General features: G+C 44.5%; 1 protein-coding gene across 3 annotated transcripts in view; it reads left to right on the top strand.

The window, feature by feature from the left end:
- The window catches only part of LOC141057362 (ankyrin and armadillo repeat-containing protein-like), a 140,798-nt gene extending 124,963 nt beyond the window's left edge, over positions 1-15,835 (top strand). For all 3 annotated transcript variants that reach the window (XR_012222031.1, XR_012222030.1, XM_073553945.1), the window contains exon 4: positions 15,531-15,835. Coding sequence is in view for 1 of the 3 variants with exons in the window: in XM_073553945.1 (XP_073410046.1) it covers positions 15,531-15,733 (203 nt within the window). In the remaining 2 variants the exon portion in view is untranslated. The remainder of the gene's footprint in view (positions 1-15,530) is intronic.
- The last annotated feature ends 878 nt before the right edge of the window (positions 15,836-16,713 follow it).

Genomic DNA, 16,713 nt, shown 5'->3' with positions numbered 1-16,713 from the left:
TAGGGCCCACCATTGTAACTGTGTCCCCTGTTATGAGCTCATTTTCTGCTCCACCAGTTGAGAGTTCCCCTTCCGTTCTCCCTCTGGTGGTGATGGGAGGTGGTGAGGTTGGTTTGAGTGGTAGTGATCTGCCACCTGGTGAGGAAGATAGTGATTGGATCTCTGGAGTATCAGACTGGATATAAGACAGCTGACGCCCTATCCTGTTGCTGGTGATTCAGTCTGTTTCTCAGGTCTAGGACTCAGCTCTGTTCCAGTCTTCTATAGATAAGTTTGTTTTTTTGCTAATGTTCACACTTGCTCTTGTTGGTCTTTTCAGTTTTTTGTGTGGTCAGCCAGCCTGGCTGGACTGTGCTGAATTTCCACTCTTATTTGCCAAATTGCCTTTTTTTGTCCCTTATTAGATTGGCCTCTTTTTGCTCTGTCTCAGAATATTTCAGAGTGCTGATATAGTGGGAGAAGTCTAGTGACTTCAGGGTTAATTTTGCTATCAATTGTGTTGGACATTTTGTAGGGTTGTTTTGGCAGACTGCAGACAGTGTCTTTCCTTTCCTGTCCTTTCTAGTTAGTCTGGCCCCATCGTTTGCTCAGCCTATTTTCCTGCCTTTGTTTGTGTTTTCATCTTTTTTCACTGTCAATACATGTGGGGGGCTGTCTCTCCTTTGGGTCTGCTCTGGGGCAGTTAGTTTTCCCCTTTTCCTGCTTTAGGATTATTTAGTTTCTCCAGTTGTGACGAGGCGTCTAGGACCACCGTAGAAATGCTCCACGACTGCTGCTAGTTGCGTGTTAGGATCAGGGGTCTGCAGTCTGCATAGTTACCAACCTCTTTGGTTTTCTGAGACTTAGCTTGTGTTTTTTTTTATTTCCTCCTCGGCTACCCGTTCATAACAGTCCCTGGTATTTCCTTGTCTGTCTTGTTGTTTCAGTTACTGACCTGTGGGTCGCGTCACACAGGACAAGGAGGACTGAGGAGTGCATTATACTGTACAGTACTGTATGGAGGACTACAGGAGTGCATGCTACTGTGTGGAGGACTATGATTAGTGCATTATACTATATTGAGGACTATGGTAGTGCATTATACTATATAGGGGACAATGGGTTCCATTATACTGTATGGAGGACTATTGGGAGTACATTATACTACACTGATGAGCAAAAGGGTAACAATGTTTTGAACTTTTGACATTAAGGTTCCATTTCTCACCATCCAATACTGCCTCTAACGTGAGACTACAATCTTTTATAGACAATCATCTCAAACATAAATTTCATATGATTAATTATGCAGATTGTCATATATAGAAGGACTATGGGAGTTCATTATACTGTATGAAGGACTATGGGAAATGCATTCTACTGTATGGGGGGGCTATAGGGAGGGAATTATACTGTATTGAGGACTATGGGAAGTGCATTATACTATATTGAGAACTATAGTGGAGCATTATACTATATGGAGGACTATAGAGGGTCTTTTTAACTGTATGGAGGACTATGGGGACCGCATTATAATAATAATAATCTTTATTTTTATATAGCGCTAACAAATTCCACAGCGCTTTACAGTTTTGCACACATTAGCATCACTGTCCCTGAAGGCTCACAATCTAAATTCCCTATCAGTATGTCTTTGAAATGTGGGAGGAAACCGGAGTGCCCGGAGGAAACCCAAGCAAACACGGGGAGAACATACAAACTCCTTGCAGATGTTGTCCTTGGTGGGATTCGAACCCAGGACTCCAGCGCTGCAAGGCTACAGCGCTAACCACTGAGCCACCGTGCCACCCATTATACTATATTAAAGACAATGGTGTGCATTTTACTGTATGGAGTACTATTGGGAATGCATTATAATATATGGAGGACTACTGGGAGTGCAGTATACTACACTGATGAGCAAAAAGGTAACAATGTTTTGAACACCTGACTTTCAGGCTCTATATTTCACCATATACTGCTGCTTTGAACATGAGACTACCATCATTTTATAGACAATCATCTCATACATAGATTTCACTTGCAACTATTTAGTATATGATTAGTTATGCAGGTTCTAGTTATGTATAGTAGGATTATTGGGAGTGCATTATACTGTATGGAGCACTATGGGAAGTGCATTATACTATATGGAGGACTATGTGGAGTGCATTATATTATACAGAAAACTATAGGAAGTGCATTATACTGTACAGAGGACCATTATACTATATAGAGGATTATGGAGTAGGTGGCTGTTATACTATATGGAGTCTGAAAGTTTGTAGAGGGTTGTCTGGGAGTCATTATACTGTTTGTAGGGCTAGTAGGGGCCATTATACAATGTGGTGAGGTGTGGGGCCATTGTACTGTATGTAGGCCCATTATTCTGCATAGAGGGCTGTGTGGTGGTCACAGTTGGATGAATGATACTGTGTTGAGGGTCATCATATTTTGTACAAAAATCATAAAGAAACCCCATAAATGATATCAATTTTATTATTTACATTTAAAACACCACCAATTCAGTGGTTCAGGCCACAAAAAAGCAACAAAGACACTGTGAAAAACAAATCCAACCATTTGGAGAATGCTAGGAATCCCTAGTATGGTGCCTATGCTTTCACCTTCCTGACTGTGGAGGTTGGCACCCTATGGGAAAGCGTTTTGGCTTCCCTGCTCACCAATGACTTCCCCTATGGTCCCTAGATATACCGTACAATCATTATAGCATCCCCTTCAGAAGATAAGTGAATACAGGAACCCATCTGTCATGATCCAAGGTGGATCTGACAAGGAAATGGACAAAGTGAACTTTTTTTCCATTGGCTTGGTGCCAAAGTGGGTTGATTGCCCCCGGTGGCCATTAGAATTATTACACGTGGTGTCATTTGTTCTAAGTTGCCCCGGTGGTGGTGAGTGGTATTACACTTTAGTTTTAATGTGCACATATTACAAATCAGGTGTGAGGCTCTATAAAAGAGTTTCAGGTGTGTTTGATGATCGTTTGGTGATATTGATAGGTCATCATTTGGGAAGCAAGCCTGGGTGATGAAGGAGCTGAATGAGAGTCCTGGGCAGCCCAGCCAGAGGGGTTGAGTCAGCTATGGAGTCTGCATGGAGTGCTGGCATGGATTGGTGGAGTTCAGCGTTGGTGTCTGCAAGAAGGACTGGCATGGTGTGGTGGAGTCGCAGTTTATGGTGTCAGCAGGAAGTGCTTGCATTGCTTGGTGGAGTGGCGACTATAGTGAGAGTTGCACTCAGAATGCTGGACTTGGTTGCTGAAAACTGGACTCAAGCATACTGGACTTATTATCAGAAAAGTTGGACTCAAGCATGCTGGACTTTTTGGCAGAAGCTGGACTCATCTTTGTGACCCTGTTTACTGGGCAGCTGCAACTGGTGGTGGACTCTGCTCCAAGGCTGCACTATGGTGATGGATCCGGTTGAAGGAGAAGATGCACGCAGGTGATGGGCTCTGTTGCGGGGAGAATAGGCAACAGAGCAAAGCTAAGTGGTGTTCCCCTGGATTGTCATTTTCCCTTGTGTGTGTTTAGTGCAGTGGTGGGATTAGTTTCTGCAAAGACCAATTCCCTAGTAAGGGTTTTGGTGCGGGGCGAGTCAGGGTTTGAGGTACGCGTGCGTTGCCCGGTGCGGAACCGGCATAGGGAACGTTAGGAGTGCAGGGACACTGGCTCAGGGGAGTACAGGAGGTCTCCACGTCCCTATTCCCTATCGAAGGGCCCTCCGTTGTTATTGTTACCCAGGTTTTCCCTTTATTATTTAAATTCGCCTTACTGGAGGTGGGGTTTCCAGACTTACGTGTATTACCTAAATTCGCCTGTTTGAGGCGGCGTATCCTGCTGCACATGTTATTTAAATTCGCCCAACTGGAGGCGGTGTATCCAGGGTCACGTGTGTCATATGGGTTCGCCTTGCGGTACTCGTGACATCATCACATTCTATCGAGACATATGCTATGATATCAGACGCGTTGAGGCAGAGACTATGGAAGGCGGGTGGCATCTTAGATGAGTACCATATTTGTATATATGCCATGATTTGTGATGACTATACATGTGGCAGCTCCCATGAAAATCATATTGGAGGAGGAGTTTTTTCACCTTTTGGGTTGATCACTTACTGTGCTAAGGTGCACATTTGATGTCATTAGAATTTTTTTGGACATAAATCCATTTAACTGTGTGGTACAAAGGTCTATCCAATAGTCTTTCCTTTATATTTAATTACCTTACATTTCAATTTCCTTGTATCCTTACGTTCGGTTATATGATTTAGGTAATCATTGTGCTTTTAGGTTGCCTTTAAATGAGGTCATTATTTGGACCAAGGTGTTTGTAGTGTTTATCATTTTCACATATTCCTCAGATGTGGAGAGATATCTTTGACAAATGTTAATTTTAACTAATTTCTGTGGTTTATGAGTTGAAGTATAAGGATAAGACATTGACCATAACGACTTAAATTATTTATGAGTGCCACCAATGCCACATGTGTTCTGTATTGTTTTTAATAACTATCTTGGGGGCTGGGGTCTCCTTAGCTGTAGGAGTGGTCTATGCTTAGGAATAGGGGTTCCCTTAATCATTTATCTTGGGAGTGGGGTCTCTATAGTTACAATAGGGCATATCTAGGGACCCTAGGGGCAGTCATCGTTGAGCGGGGGGTGCCAAAACGCTTTCCCTAAGGTGCCAACCTCAGCAGTCAGGAAGGTGAAAGCATTGGCACCATATTAGGGATTCCTAGCATTCTCCAAGTGGTAGGATTTGTTTTTCACAGTGTTTTTGTTGTTTTCTTTGTGGTGTGAACCGCTGAATTGGTGGTGTTCTAAATGTAAAGAATACAATTGATATCTTTTATGGGGTTTCTTTATGATTTTTGTACTTGATTTGATACCCAGGATTGCTATATATTTGTCATCATATTTGCAAGGGGAATTGAGGTGGAGTACAGTAGGGTCATCGTACTGGGTGTGGTGGGTACTTTAGAGGAATTCACTGTGGAGGTATCATATGGTATTTATGTGGCACTTTTGTTGGCATTAAACTTAGTGTGTATTGAAAGATAATTAAGGGCTTTAATAGGAATAATATAACTCTGTAAAGGCTGGAAAGTTGTGAGATATGCTCTTCTGTGACCCTGACAAATTTATTTATGTTTATTTTTTTTTTTGAAGGGAGGCATAATTTCTATGTACACCCCAGTCTGATGGCCATACATATCTGCCTATTTGCCCTTGCCCAAGGTTGTGAAAGGGTTCCAAAATTTTTTTTTTTTACGTTCCCTTGTCGGTGCTACGTCAAAAATAAAATTCTTATGGCTCTTTGTTTGTGAACATGAAAAAAATAAAGAAAATTGTGTGGTCACTAACTGCTTAGAAAGACAATGAAGCCAGGTGGTTAAAAGGTTATTTAATTCATCATAGTAGCTTTATCCCCTTCACCTTTTTAACTCAGTGTCGTTCCGGAGATCCTGGTTGATTCGTACAATCTAATGTCAATACTATCCAGGAAATAGAAAATACTTTGAATCACCTGCAGATTATCTTCATTCCAAAAACAAACACAAGTATATTTGAGTACTGTTATGTCATTTCTGTTTTTATGACAGCATGTATATATGCTGTTCTTTGGTGTCATTACACATAAGACTACCTTGGTCCCCAATTATGTCTCATTGAGACAAATCTCCCTTGACTCTGCGCTGGAAAATTGTCCTCACCAGCCATGTCAGATTATCTTATCTCTGGTCATTGAATGTGAACAATCTAAAAAGGGAGTGTAGTGAAACATCCACAAGGGGGAGTTGGTGAGGGAAGAGAGGTTACACACTAAGAGCAGCAACCCTGAGCAACAGCACAGGTGCCACAGGTAATGAGAGAGAATAGTCAGACGAACCGAGTCAGAAACTAGCAGGAGCAAACGTACCAGAAGGAGCAGCAATACACGTAGTCAAAATACCAAGCCGAGAGTCAGAAAGCCAGAACATGAGAACGGGGTCAAAGGCATGAGACAAAATACGTGGTCAGGGTACAAGCCGGGGGGTCAGATGCCAGAGAGGGAACGTAACAGCAGAGACAAATATCAAGAGATGGGGTCAGAGATCAGTCCGGGTCATACACGTGAATATCAGTCAAAGGCAGGAGGATCACCAAGGTACAAGGGTCAGAGGCTCTAAACTGGAAGCTTGAGCTATCACGGACACTGGTCAGCAGGCTGTGAGAGACTGAAATAGCCCAGCTAGCTCCAGAACAAGGCTGAGGAGATTAACCAACGCATGACCAGTCCGGAGTAAAGACAGCAGAAGATAAACTCCGGACTGGACCATGACAGTACCCCCCTTTCAATGGGGGGCCACTGGACCCCAGGCTTCCCTGGATGACGAGCGTGAAAGGCCCGGACCAACCGATCCGCATGGACCGAACGCACCGGCACCCATGACCGATCCTCAGGACCGTATTCTTTCCAATGGACCAAGTACTGAAGTGGACGACGGAGCATGCGAGAATCCACCACATGTTCCACCTCGTACTCGGTCTGACCATCTACCATAACAGGCGGCGGGTGCGAGGGAGACTCATCAGAGGAAGGCACCGACGGCTTCAGAAGCGCCTTATGGAACACATTAGGAATCCGTAATGACGGAGGCAAATGCAGGCGAAAGGCCACAGGATTAATCACTTCTAAAATCTCATATGGACCAATAAACTTGGGACCCAACTTAGCAGAGGGAATTCTCAGCCTTATGTTTTTGGTGGATAACCATACCTTATCTGACCTTACCTGATAAGTCGTCCCCACCGAGCGTCGTTTATCCGCAAAAAATTTATATTTGCCCTGAGCCTCCCCAATGAACCTCCAACCACAAAAAGGCCGAATCAGCCCCTGGACACTCCAAATCTAGTCTGGAGGATTCACCAAAATGAGGGTGAAACCCATAGTTGCAGAAGAAAGGAGAAGTACCAGTAGACTGATTGACACGATTATTGAAGGCGAATTCCGCTATAGGTATCACAGAGCACCAATCATCCTGTCTGGATGTGACAAGACACCGCAGGATCTGCTCCAAAGACTGATTGGTCCTTTCAGTCTGACCATTGGTCTCGGGATGGTAGGCCGATGAAAAGGTCAGACTGATGCCCAGCCTTTTACAAAAAGCTCTCCAGAATTTTGCCACGAATTGCACCCCTCTATCAGACACCACACTGACAGGCACACCATGCAACCGAATCACATGCTCAATGAATAGCTTAGATAGAGTCTCAGTATTAGGAAGGCCCGTTAAGGGTACAAAATGTGCTTGTTTACTGAACCTATCCGCAACTTCCCAGATCACAGTTTTGCCATTAGAGGGTGGGAGACCGGTGATGAAATCCATGGACAAGTGAGTCCACGGTCTATTTGGAATTGGCAGTGGCACCAATTCCCTGGCTGGCCGGTTGTGGAAGGCTTTAGCGCGGGCACAAATTTCACAGGAGGACACAAAACCAGTGACGTCAGAAGTCAACGAGGGCCACCAGAACAGCCTAGTGATGGCTTTACGAGTGGCCGAGATTCCAGGATGCCCACTCAGAGCTGAGTCGTGGAACTCCCGAAGCACCCTTAGCCAATACTGGACAGGCACAAAGAGCTTATTTTCAGATATGGACGGAGGAGCAAGAGATTGGGCCTCACGAATCTCCTGCTCCAATCGGGGACACCACAGCCACCACCACCCCGCGCTGAAGAATGGAGGAAGGAGGCTCAGGAGGCGATACCGGATCTAGGCTGCGAGACAAGGCATCCACCTTCACATTCTTGGAACCTGGTCTGAAAGTAATGGAAAACTGAAATCGGGAAAAAAAGTGACCACCTTGCCTGTCTCGGAGTCAGACGTTTGGTGGATTCGATGTAAGAGAGGTTCTTGTGATCTGTAATGACAGTGATACGATGGACAGCCCCCTCCAAAAAATGCCTCCATTCTTCAAAAGCCAATTTAATGGCCAACAACTCTCAGGTTACCCACCTCATAATTTTTCAGCAGAGGAAATTTTTTTAGAAAAGAAGGCACAGGGTCTTAAGTTAGTTAATGTGGTGGGCCCCTGGGACAACACAGCCCCCACTCCCACCTCAGAGGCATCCACTTCTATGATGAATGGTTTAGACAAGTCAGGTTGAACCAGTACCGGAGCAGTCATGAAACGTTCTTTTAGCAAAGAAAACACCGCCACAGCTAGAGCTGACCAGTTTTTGAGATTCGCCCCCTTTTGGGTGAGATCAGTGAGGGGTTTGACCACTTGACAGAACCCCTTGATGAATTTTCTATAATAATTGGCGAACCCCAGAAATCGCTGAAGACCCTTGAGATCTCTTGGTTGCACCCAATCCACAATGGCCTGTACCTTCCTAGGGTACATACGAAACCCCTCAGCGGACAGGATGACCCCTAGAAAGGACAATTCTTGAGTAAAAAATGAACATTTATCCAATTTGGCAAAGAGTGAGTTCTCCCTGAGCCTCTGGAGAACCGCATGAAGATGACTCATATGACTTTGTCTATCAGAAGAATATATGAGTATGTCATCAAGATAAACAACTGCAAAGCATCCAATAAAATCAGAAAAAACATGGTTAATGAAATTCTGGAATACCGCTGGTGCATTAGTCAAACCGAAGGGCATAACCAAATTTTCAACAGACCCTCAGAGGTGAGAAACGCAGTTTTCCATTCATCCCCCTCCCACACACGGATGAGATTGTATGCTCCCCTGAGATGCAACTTAGAGAACCACCTGGCCCCCGACAATTGATTGTACAAATCAGGTATCAGTGGGAGAGGATAAGTGTTTCTTATGGCTATTTTGTTCAGTTCTCGAAAATGGAGGTATGGGCGTAAACCACCATCCATTTTTTTACAAAAAAGAACCCCGCTGCCACGGGAGAGACAGATGGCCGTATATGCCCTTTTCGGAGGCTCTCAGAGATATACTCCTTCATAGCAGACCGCTCAGGGCCGGAGAGATTGTACAGCCGGGCTTTGGGCAATTTGGCACTGGGAGCAAGATCCACGGCACAATCGAATGGGTGGTGTGGTGGTAGAACCTCAGCCTTCTTTTCGGAGAACACATCCTCAAAATCCTTCAGGTACTACGGAATACCCTCCAGACTGACCGATGACATAGACACAGTAGCAAGACAATTTTCAGAACAACCAGGTCCCCATTTAACAATATCCTGGGACCTCCAGTCAATAACCCTAACACCAGGCCAGCAGGGAGGTTATCCAAAACAAAGCATGACATGCGCTCCTGGTGTAGGGCCCCTGTTGTGATCTCATTTTCTCATTCACCTTTGATGTCCGATGAACTCCCTCTGCTGGTGAAAGGAGGTGGTGAAACTGATTTGGATGGGAGAAACCTGTCACCTGAACAGGTGGATTGCGATTGGACATCCGGAATCTCTGAGTGGATATAAGGCAGCTGACGCCTTGTAGGGTTGCTGGTGATTTCTCTGCTCTGAGCTCTGGCCTCCAGTTCAGTTCCTGTTTTCTAAAGCTAAGTTTTGCTATGTTATTGTTCCATGAGATTTTGTCTGATTTGCTTAGTTTTGTGTTCTGCCAGCCCCGGCTGGGGCTCTGCTGAATTTCCATTTTTGTCCCTGATTGGTTTAATCTCTTTTGCTCTGTCTTCAGAATATATCGGAGTGTTGATATAGGGATTTTGAAGTCTAGTGACTTCAGGGCCGTTTTTCCTATCAGACGTGTTGGGACATTTTTGGTAGGGTTTTTGCGGATCGCAGCCAGCATCTTTTCTGTCCTTTCCTATCTAGTTAGTTGGGCCCCATCGTTTGCTCTACCTGTCTTTCTGTCTGTGTTTGTGTTTGTGTTTTCATCTGTTTTCACCGACAATACATGTTGGGGGTTGTCTATTGCTTTGGGGTCTGCTCTGGGGCAGTTTAGATTTCCCCTTTCTTTCCTTAGGCTTATGTAGTTCTCCGGCTGTGAAGAGGCATCTAGGACCACCGTAGAACGCTCCACGGCTACTGTTAGTTGTTGTGAATAGGATCAGGGGTCTGCAATCCGCTAGCTACCAACCTCTCCGGTTTTCTGGACTTAGCTTGCATTTTTGTTTTTTCCTCCTCCGGTGACTCATTCATAACAGGCCCCCACCCTGAGGGTGAATTCTTTAGAAATGAAATGGAGACCATCCTTAGTGAGAGGTGTAGAGTCAATAGCCACAATTTTTAAGGGAGTCCCCTACCTAACTGTCCCTAATCTACAGCGAGCCACCAGCTTAGAGTCAATCAGGTTCAGAGATGACCCACAGTCAACAAAAGCCGACATATGGAAAAACCCGTTCTCAACACCAAGTTTCACCTTTAGCAGTATCTTAGAAAATGAAGAAAAAGGTACCTGAGAGTCTGGGTGACCTCCACGACTATCACCCAGACTCAGCCTCTTGTTAGTCGGAGGACAGGAGGGGCAGTCTTTTTTCCAATGTCTGGGATCTCCGCAGTAAAAACACAACTTTCCGTCATGTCGCCATTTCCTCTCCTTCTCCTGGGGGTTAGTGGCTCCCACCTCCATAGGTTTAGATGGAAGCAAAACATCAGGGTTAGCAGGGAAAACGGAAACCTTCGTTGAGTAACACCTCTGTCCCGCAGTCTCTGATCCATACGGATAGCCTGAGTCATAGAGTCCTCCAATGAGCTGGGAGGTGGATGGAGAGCCAGAGCATCCTTCAAGCAATCCGACAGTCCCTTCCTGAACAGACATCTCAGTGCGGAGTCATCCCAGGACACCTCAGTGGACCATCGACGGAATTCGGAGCTGTACCATTCGGCTGAGTGTTTCCCTTGCCCCAGACCCATAATAGTGTCCTCTGCCACCCTAACATGGTCCGGTTCATCATAGATAAGTCCTAGGGCCTCAAAGAACCTATCTACTGTGGTGTAGTAACCACTGTGTTCGCTAGGGGGCGCTGTGTAGATGTCCCAAGAGAACGGATGAGTGGCAGAATCCTGAAGGATGGTTATGTATCTCTAAGTGGGTGACTTTGAGATGGAGACTTGTGTACAGTTGTGGCCAAATGTATTGACACCCCTGCAATTCTGTCAGATAATACTCAGTTTCTTCCTGAAAATGATTGCAAACACAAATTCTTTGGTATTATTATCTTCATTTAATTTGTCTTAAATGAAAAAACACAAAAGAGAATGAAGCAAAAAGCAAAACATTGATCATTTCACTCAAAACTCCAAAAATGGGCCAGACAAAAGTATTGGCACCCTCAGCCTAATACTTGGTTGCACAACCTTTAGCCAAAATAACTGCGACTAACCGCTTCCGGTAACCATCAATGAGTTTCTTACAATGCTCTGCTGGAATTTTAGACCATTCTTCTTTGGCAAACTGCTCCAGGTCCCTGATATTTGAAGGGTGCCTTCTCCAAACTGCCATTTTTAGATCTCTCCACAGGTGTTCTATGGGATTCATGTCTGGACTCATTGATGGCCACCTTAGAAGTCTCCAGTGCTTTCTCTCAAACCATTTTCTAGTGCTTTTTGAAGTGTGTTTTGGGTCATTGTCCTGCTGGAAGACCCATGACCTCTGAGGGAGACCCAGCTTTCTCACACTGGGCCCTACATTATGCTGCAAAATTTGTTGGTAGTCTTCAGACTTCATAATGCCATGCACACGGTCAAGCAGTCCAGTGCCAGAGGCAGCAAAGCAACCCCAAAACATCAGGGAACCTCCGTCATGTTTGACTGTAGGGACCGTGTTTTTTTCTTTGAATGCCTCTTTTTTTTCTCCTGTAAACTCTATGTTGATGCCTTTGCCCAGAAAGCTCTACTTTTGTCTCATCTGACCAGAGAACATTCTTCCAAAATGTTTTAGGCTTTTTCAGGTAAGTTTTGGCAAACTCCAGCCTGGCTTTTTTATGTCTCGGGGTAAGAAGTGGGGTTTTCCTGGGTCTTCTACAATACAGTCCCTTTTCATTCAGACGTCGATGGATAGTACGGGTTGACACTGTTGTACCCTCGGACTGCAGGGCAGCTTGAACTTGTTTGGATGTTAGTCAAGGTTCTTTATCCAACATCAGCACAATTTTGCGTTGAAATCTCTTGTCAATTTTTCCTTTCCGACCACATCTAGGGAGGTTAGCCACAGTGCCATGGGCTTTACACTTCTTGATGACACTGCGCACCTTAGACACAGAAACATTCAGGTCTTTGGAGATGGACTTGTAGCCTTGAGATTGCTCATGCTTCCTCACAATTTGGTTTCTCAAGTCCTCAGACAGTTCTTTGGTCTTCTTTCTTTTCTCCATGCTCAATGTGGTACACACAAGGACACAGGACAGAGGTTGAGTCAACTTTAATCCATGTCACCTGGCTGCAAGTGTGATTTAGTTATTGCCAACACCTGTTAGGTGCCACAGGTAAGTTACAGGTGATGTTAATTACACAAATTAGAGAAGCATCACATGATTTTTCGAACAGTGCCAATACTTTTGTCCACCCTCTTTTTTATGTTTGGTGTGGAATTATATCCAATTTGGCTTTAGGACAATTCTTTTTGTATTTTTTCATTTAAGACAAATTAAATGAAGATAATAATACCAAAGAATTTGTGTTTGCAATCATTTTCAGGAAGAAACTGAGTATTATCTGACAGAATTGCAGGGGTGTCAATACTTTTGGCCATGACTGTATATGTGATCAGCAATATCGGTGCTGAGGTGTTGTTTCAAAGTGTAAGGGAGAAGTCTTCAGGTAACTAGAGAGATGGGCGGGTACTGGTTACCTGCAAACCCACCCAGGGGTGTGTCTGAAAACACCTGTGTTAAAAGGCTATGTGAGTGTGTGAAGGACCTGTGATGAGGTCATAGTCACGTGACCCGGTGGGCGTGGCTATAGACCATATAATGTGGCCAGGGTAGGTCACATGTGGTGAATGCTGGGACCTGGTTGGTCTAGTGTGGAAGGTCCTGCAGAAATGGAGCTTCCTGCCTGACAGCACGTGTGGACGCTGTGAGCAATGGCGATGTGTGCCTGAGAGTTCCCTGGAGGGGATAAACGTGTGCGGGATGCTGAAGCTGCATGAGGAGCCCTGACGTGGGTGAGATAATTGTGAGGCTAAGAGAACCTACGTACTGGACACTGATAACCAGAGTAAGCACTATAATGGACGCTATGCAGATGTTATGAAGTTATGTTGCTTCTATGGTTTACGATGGTGAATAAACCGCAAGGACTGTTATGGTTTGTTGGAAAATCCGTGCCAGATTTGGTTTTGTTCACTGCCTAGCAAGAATCCCCTACTTAGATGACAACGCTACCTCACACTACCGACATCCATTCAGGGGCAGTAGGGGTCAACGAGAAAGCCCAGGATTGGGGACCCTCCCTAAGTAAGGAGATAACAATCCCCACCCGCTGAGTCTCATCCCCAGACGATCGTGGTCTAAGAGAAAACCATAATTTACAATGCTCCGTGAATATGTGAAATGTATCCTTTTTGCCAGAAAATGCGTCAGAAGTTTCACTGAGGCTTCAGGAGAGTGCAAAATAACATCTACAGAGTCACCTGGTGGACAAACAATATGAGAGGTGTTTCTCTGCATGGTCTTAATAGTCTCAGTCAGTTCTTTCTGTAAGTGGGTATCAGACATGACAAGGGACTGATGATTCACAGAAAAGTCCTGCGCCGTCTGCGTCAAACTGGACACTTGATCTGCCAAGTTATGCAGCAGATCCATGACCAAAGAAAAAAAGTGCAAAATCCCGTTAATGTATAGGTTAGTGATAATGTACTGAAACCTCCACCAGGGGGAGCTGGTGAGGGAATAGAGGTTACACACTAAGAGCAGCAACCCTGAGCAACAGAACAGGTGCCACAGGTAATGAGAGAATAGTCAGACGAACCGAGTCAGAAACTAGCAGGAGCAGACGTACCAGAAGGAGCAGCAATACACGTAGTCAAAATACCAAGCCGAGAGTCAGAAAGCCAGAACATGAGCACGGGGTCCAAAACATGAGACGAAATACATGGTCGGGGTACAAGCCGGGGGGTCAGATGCCAGAGAGGGAACGTAACAGCAGAGACGAATACCAAGAGATAGGGTCAGAGATCAGTCCGGGTCATACACGTGAATATCAGTCAAAAGCAGGAGGATCACCAAGGTACAAGGGTCAGAGGCTCTAAACTGGAAGCTTGAGCTATCACTAACACTGTTCAGCAGGCTGTGAGAGACTGAAATAGCCCAGCTAGCTCCAGAACAACGCTGAGGAGATTAAACCCCGCATGACCAGTCCGAGTGAAGACAGCAGAAGATAAACTCCAGACTGGACCATGACAGGGAGTAAGCTGGCACCGGTTTTCTGTCACAACCCGAACCCAATTTCATGACGATATTGAAACCTGCAAGTAAATGTTTTCCATTTAAACAAAAAGACTTTATCCAAATGTCATAGAGTGGAAACGTTTACTTGATACATTTAATCACTCTTTCTTGGAACCTACATGGTGGGCCATTTATATGGATACACCTAAATAAAATGGGAATGGTTGGTGATATTAACTTCCTGTTTGCGTCACATTAGTATATGCGAGGGGGAAAACTTTCAAGATAGGTGGTGACCAGTGGATTGGTCATTGTGGGCTAGTTGAATGGCCACCAAGGTCTCATGATCTGATCCCCTTAGACTTTCATCTTTGGGGTCATCTTAAGGCAATTGTCTATGCTGTGAAGATATGAGATGTGCAGCATCTGAAACAATGGATACTGGAAGCCTATGCTAATATTTCTTCTGCGGTGTTGCTATCAGTGTGTCAAGAGTGGGAGAAGAGGGTTGCATTGACAATCCAACACAATGGTCAGCACTTTGAACACATTTTATAAGTGGTCATAAACTTGTAAATAACTCATGAAAGAATAAAGTTACGTTAAAACCAAGCACACCATTGTTTTTCTTGTGAAATTCTCAATGAGATTGATGTGTCACATGACCCTCTTCCCAATGAAAAAAATAAAGTTGGATCCAAAATGGCCGACTTCAAAATGGCCACCATGGTCACCACCTATCTTGAAAGTTTTTCCCCTCCCATATACTAATGTGCCACAAACAGGAAGTTGATATCACCAACCATTCCCATTTTATTTTGGTGTATCCATATAAATTGCCCACCTTGTACATTTGTTCCATCCTTGCTTTAATGGAATAGAAACAGATTGAGAACTCTAGACCTGTGAGTGTTTTCTGTGGTATGGTCAGAGGAGTCTTCAATCTTTAAAACCATGACTGTAAGAAGTGATTGTTGTTCATTGAATAGTTATAATTTGAAGGCCTTTTCATTTGTTTTACACAATTTTCGCAGTCTCCTCAGTATCACTCTCTTGCCAAAAATGATATATTTTATAGGGAGATTTCACGGTACCCACAAACATTAATATGAATTCAGGAGACAATTAGGATTTTCACAAGAAAGCCTGTTTTCAAGTCTTTAACATTTTAAGTTTGATATAAGCTTATTTTGTGTTTTTTGTATAGAGTCAAAAGAATGTCTAAACTATGAAGACTCAAAGGATTACAATTGGAAAGAACATTGCCAATTCAAATCAGTGGTTTTACATTCGAAACCTAAGACAGCTGACCCTAGCACCCAAAGAAAAGTGGGGTTCTCCTTATTATCTACTTTAGGTGTTGCAAGACCTAAGACTTCTAATTTGGAAAATTTAAAGTTTTTCAAGTAGAATAAATGGACTTTATTTGCTTGTTATGTGGGCACAGTATGCTAAAGTTAGTTAGCACATTGAAGCTCAAATTTGAGTTGGATATTTATGCTTAAAGGTGTTGTCCGGGCTTTTCACATAATCTCAGTACATATCTGGGCTGCAGAATTATGACAATAAGTAATTTACTTTCTGTCACTAGTTTGCACGGTTTTCTAGATATTCTGAACAGAACGTCCAAGGGGGGTGTGTTATGGCATTGAAATGAGAACTGGTCATAACCTCCTACTCTACTCCAAACATGCCCTCTATAGCAACAACCCCACCCTCTATAGCTACAGGCCCTCCCTGTCCACATGAAGAAGCCCTCATCACACAGTAACAAATACTCCCCCTCTAGCAGCCTCACTGCAGAGAGCAGACCAACCAGCTGCTCCTCCCCTAGACACACTCTGAGCACTGATCTATGGAAAGTGAAACTAGTGAGGAGGGAAAATCGTCCTGTATTCTGGGCCACTCCATGATTGCAATACATAACTCATTATCAGTAATTCCTTCCCTCACTGTCCCAGGCTGCTGGCAGCAGTGAGAACAGACTGTGTGATGGCCAGTGATGGGGGTCTGCAGCTTCTAATCTGCACAGGGGATGGCAGTCGCTGATGTAATCTGTTGTGTGACAAAGCCTCTGCTGTGTGAATGAGACAGCTCTATGTCACTGATGTCTTCACACAGCAGCAGATTTGGTGCAGTGTATGTGTGAGCACTGTGTCTCTAATGACACAAATACTGATGGGAGCAGCCTGTCCCAGAATACAGGATGATTTTCCCTCCTCACTACTTTCACTTTCCATAGAGCACTGTTCAGCGTGTGTCTGGGGGAGGAGCAGCTGGGTGGTCTGCTCTCTGCAGTGAGGCTGCTAGAGGGGGGGATTTGTTACTGTGTGATGAGGGCTTCTTCATGTGGACGGGGAGGGCCTGTAGCTATGGAGGGTGGGGTTGTT

Source organism: Dendrobates tinctorius, unplaced genomic scaffold (genome assembly GCF_039654945.1).
Source record: "Dendrobates tinctorius isolate UK_male_01 unplaced genomic scaffold, ASM3965494v1 ptg000204l, whole genome shotgun sequence".
Classification (NCBI taxonomy): domain Eukaryota; kingdom Metazoa; phylum Chordata; class Amphibia; order Anura; family Dendrobatidae; genus Dendrobates; species Dendrobates tinctorius.
Note: the sequence above shows the minus strand (reverse complement) of the source record. Positions and strands in the feature narration are given on the sequence as shown.